The following is a 4,820-nucleotide window of genomic DNA, read 5'->3' as shown; positions in this document are numbered from 1 at the left end:
GATCTTTTGGTTATGTCTCATAATTCTCTGGTAAAAAAAATATATCACTGTTAGGGTTAGGTGATCATTAACTTGATTAAGAATTGTGCACACAACCATTTCAGTTTATTCAATCTTAGGTAGTACATCCTTTTCCAATGCATACTATTATAGTACTAAACCTGAGTTTACTTGTTTGCTAAATTGTAAATGTATGTGTTGACATGTAAACATCAAAGTCTGCAAACAACACTAAATCCTGGGTTTACGTTTGCAAACCACTCTAAATGATGGATTCGTCATTATGGAGAGAGACCCCATGATGATGCACAGTTGTACAGTTTTGTTTTGGGGTGCCTGCAGAATCTAGGACTGAAAGGCTGCATTTACACGGGGAGCCCAATTATGATCTTTTCCCCTCTAATTGGTCTTTAGACCAAGCACATGAGATCTTTTCACAACAGATCTTTTTCAGAGCTGATCTGATTGGTCAACAGACAAAATGTGTAAAACAAATACCAGAATTGGGCTGCCTGTCTAAACGCAGCCAAAGTGTCTCCAGCAGTGTTACCAGTACAACACTACTAGGTCACTAAAGAGCAGGCAAGGAGCAGGAAGATTACTCAGTAGCACACATTTTAGATTTTAGCAGACACTCTTATGCAGAGGGACTTACAGTAACAATTAAGGTTAAGTGCCTTGCTCAAGGGCACATTTTTCACCAATCTGTTAATTAACTAATTATGTAAATATTGACATGTCGGTCAATATTGTCATTGGAAACACTAGTGACCTGAAATGTCTGCAATTATGTCCTATAATTTGTTACATTTTATATCCACAGTCCCATGAAGTCTGGCCGGTGAAATGTCCCACTCACATTATATTGACAGGGTAATCAAACAATTAACCAAATAGTATAATATATATCTTAATCACTCAGCCGATCATCACCATTTTGACACTTGACAATCACATGAACATACGTTTTCATATTAGTTACAGTTATGAAATGTTATATGAAACAAAACACTTCCCATCAGAATAGCATTGCACATACATAGCCTAACATTACTGGTGGACAAGGAAAGGGTTTGTATGAAATTACATACTGAAAGCGGAAAACTGAGAAGCACACACAACACTGCTGGCGCGGTTATTTGGTGCACGTTCACAGTAAATTAGGACATGGTTTGCAGCTCGATGGCCAGTTTGAGAGGAGGGAGAGCGTGAATTGTGTTGCCTAAATGAGATTAAAAAAGCGGGTGGCTTCTGTTTGTTCCAGAAAGGCGTCGTATCGGCACTGACAGCAGTGTGAATATCAGCGCAGAACGACGAGGCCAACTATCACGCTCAGCTACACCGCGAAATGTTGACGTTTATTCTGGAGATTCTTATCCTACCGATATGTCTTCAACAGTGCGGTTTTGTACACGGTAAGTAGCCGAATTTGAGGGCAAAACGTTGTTAGGTTTATTATCGTGGCATATCTCAACGTGACGTTACAACAACGCGTTATGACCATTGCACCTGCCTATATGTTGTCTTTACACAGGAATGAACGCGGTAATGCCTTGCTTTCGTTCAATGAAAATGGTCCAAGACGGACACTCGGGCAGCCTGTTTTGCACAGTGCGCTCGCCCTATTTATTATTTCAGCAGTTGCCTATAAACGCCTACGTCTTTGAGTGAAATAAACGCTTTAATAATTGCGTTTAGCCTTTAGAGGAGTCGGTCATATAAATGCAGCCAGGCAAAAGGCCCTCGCCTGTGTTTTGTGTAGCCTACGCCATCGTTATATGAAAAATATTGCATACTATTTTTAACTGGTCAGTTTTGGGTCCTTGGTTTGGTTACAATGAACCTGAAATTGATATGCCTGTGTAGGGCAAGTGTGTTTATTTGTAAACTTCTCCTCTCCGATATTCGCTCTCAGTACAGGATTGTCCCCCAGTGATTTGATTTATTCCTGAAGATGGGGGCAAGCTTTCAGTGGATTGGTATGGTGTCTAAAACGCTGGGGCGGTATAGCAAAACTGAATTCTCTGCTGGGGGGGTGACGTCCGTGATTTATTTGGGGGGTCAAAGATTCGGACATGTTGCAGTAGAAGGGAGATCCCACGATGTGAGAAATGTGCAGGAGGGCATAGTCTGAGGGATTGTACAGTTGGGATATAAAGTACTGTGTCAACTGTGGGGGTGCACACGCAGCTGGGGATACGAGGTACCCTGCGAGAGAGAGACGGGTTGAGATTCCCAGAGGGAGAGTTTCCTATGCTGAGGCAGTGAAGAGCAGATCTCCCAAGGGTGAGTGAGTCCTGGTAGCCCCCCCACCCCCCCCTTGTATTAAGATGGATTTTTTTGCATTTATGGCCACGGTGATCAACTTCACTGATGGAGCGGAAATCACAGAAGATGGTTGTGGTAGTTGCAGCAGCAGAAAAATATTTGGGTGTAAGATTTTAGTACAGAAGATATACAGGAAGTTTAAAGGTTTCGTTCTGTCCTCTCAGGCCGGCGGCCTGGTGTAGGGTCGGTCGTTTATGGCCAAAGTGGGATGGGGTGGTGTTTTTTGTTGGATAGTCTATAGGTGCAGGTTTAGATGTAGGTGCAATTTAAGATTTTCCCATTACCCTTTATTTTTGTGGCAATGTGCTGTCCGCACGCCGTCCTGCAAACAGTCTAGTCTGCCGGTGTTCCGGATAGTCACAGGGGTTGATTGGAAAAAGCTGTTCAAAAGAGGACATTGTATTATGTATCTTTGTTCTCCCTGACGAAGGCCATGCAGCCGAAATGCGTCGGAGTTGCGTCAGAGTTTTTAATATTTCCATTGAACATGCCATACAAATAAAGGCATTTTAATTAATTATATTTAGTGCCTTGGTCCTCCTTATTGACAGCTTCTAGTCTACTGCAAAGTCACACAAATAATATTTATTTGGGGATTCCTGTGGTATTGGTGGTATTGTGGCTATATTACCCTATCCAGGACTTAACCCATTTGAAGTGTTTTCAGAGGTTTGTTATTAACCATGAAGGGGGTCGATTTTGCTCTAGCCCATAGGGCTCTTAACTTCCCCGGTCAGAAGATACTAACACTGAACATTAACACGCTTTGCTTGCGGTACGTTTTTGGAAACATAAAGAATGTGTCTTTTAATATCAGTGAGAAATTGTATACGTGTTAGATTACGTTACATCGCTTGTTTACGGAAGACAAAGGCGACCACCTGTGCTAATTAGCTATCTAACTGTTACACTGTACCCAAACCGGCCGCACGCCATCGTGTGCAAATTGATTTTGTACCCCCACACAAAACACAATCACGACATGCAGGTTGAAATATCAAAACAAACTCTGAACCAATTATATTAATTTGGGATAAGGTCGAAAAGCATTAAACATTTATGGCAAATTCAGTTGCTAGCTAATTTATCCTATTTAGCTAGCTTGCTGTTGCTAGCTAATTTGACCTGGGATATGTTATTTTACCTGAAATGCACAAGGTCCTCTACTCTGACAATTAATCCACACAAAACGGTCAACCAAATCGTTTTTGTCATCTCTCCTCCTTTCAGGCTTTTTCTTCTTTGGACTTTATATGGCAATTGGCATCTAACTTTCATAGGTGTATTACCACAACCGACCGGACCGAAGTTCCTTTCTATCACCCACGTGGGTCTAACCAATGAGGAGATGGCACGTGGGTATCTGCTTCTTAAAACAAGGAGGAGATGGGAGAGGCAGGACTTGCACAGCGTCACAAATAGAACTGACTTCTATTTTAGCGCTTGGCAATGCAGATGTTCTTTGGTGTGCGTGAGTAGTGTGGGTGCAATTTATTTTGCAACGCACGCGAATGGTGTGGTCAGCGTGTTAGCGTGTGCCCAACTTGTGTGTAAGCATAACTGGGGAGGAAATGTAGTTCTTCAACTGGAGGTGCACAGCTTCTGGATCTATGCACAACCGCTACAGTAAGTGTATATTTATTTGAAAGATTATTTCTCACCGATGAAAGAAGGGGCCTATCCGCATGTATTTCTAAAACCGGTTTGAGAGGGAGATGATTAACTTTCCTAAACTTTAACACTGTCGGATTTATAGTTCACATGTGGGCGAATGTAATTGCTGAAAACCCTACATACGGATAAGGGTTTTTGAGAGCTGATTTTGCACAACTGTGAAAATGACATTTGTTAGTGTCAGCTGAGGGGCTTTTGTTGCTTCTCACACAGATTGTTTAATTTCTTTGTATTGAGTGAGACTGTATGCAAATTAGAGATTGGTTCGTTGACCTAATTAAAATGGAGATGTATCATAGGCTATATTCTCAGTTTATTTTGATAATGAGACCAATAGTGCTCAAAGGCACGTTGTCGGCAGGCTATCACAGGGGTTGGGGCTACAGACAGGAAATTAGTATATTGTCATGTACAGACCGATCAAATCTAGGCTTCAACCAATTAGATATGCAAAATGGGAGTGATACACATATTTTTGGAAACGTCTCTTTTATTACTAAAAAAAAAAGTAGTCTATGCCTGAAGCATATTTTAATTTCAATATTTGCTCTAGCTTTCATTGTGGAAACAGGTTTGTTCAGTATTTAACAATGAATTGAGTCATCTGATTTCACAATAACATCCATCTGAGACAACATATTTCCTTGGAGTGTTTCTCAGGCTTACACAATTGCATACACTTGATGAGAAGCCTACAATTCATGTAAAACTGGTGAAATATGAGACAGGTAGGCCTACTTCAAAGTTTGGTTGGTAGGTTAATTCCCTAACGTATACTTAACATAAATATAAACGCAGCATGTAAAGTGTTGGTCCCA

At 41.2% G+C, this 4,820-nt stretch overlaps 1 protein-coding gene across 3 annotated transcripts in view; it reads left to right on the top strand.

The window, feature by feature from the left end:
• The first annotated feature begins 1,188 nt into the window (after window positions 1-1,188).
• Window positions 1,189-4,820, top strand: part of LOC139537103 (very low-density lipoprotein receptor-like) — a 31,412-nt gene continuing 27,780 nt past the window's right edge. For 2 of the 3 annotated variants that reach the window (XM_071338027.1, XM_071338015.1), the window contains exon 1: window positions 1,209-1,415. In XM_071338027.1, coding sequence (XP_071194128.1) covers window positions 1,349-1,415 — 67 coding nt within the window. In that variant the 5' untranslated portion in view covers window positions 1,209-1,348. Of the gene's footprint in view, window positions 1,416-4,820 lie in introns of all 3 variants that reach the window. The other variant, XM_071338008.1, reaches the window with a different exon arrangement.

Source organism: Salvelinus alpinus, chromosome 1, assembly GCF_045679555.1.
Source record: "Salvelinus alpinus chromosome 1, SLU_Salpinus.1, whole genome shotgun sequence".
Taxonomy (NCBI): domain Eukaryota; kingdom Metazoa; phylum Chordata; class Actinopteri; order Salmoniformes; family Salmonidae; genus Salvelinus; species Salvelinus alpinus.
Note: the sequence above shows the minus strand (reverse complement) of the source record. Positions and strands in the feature narration are given on the sequence as shown.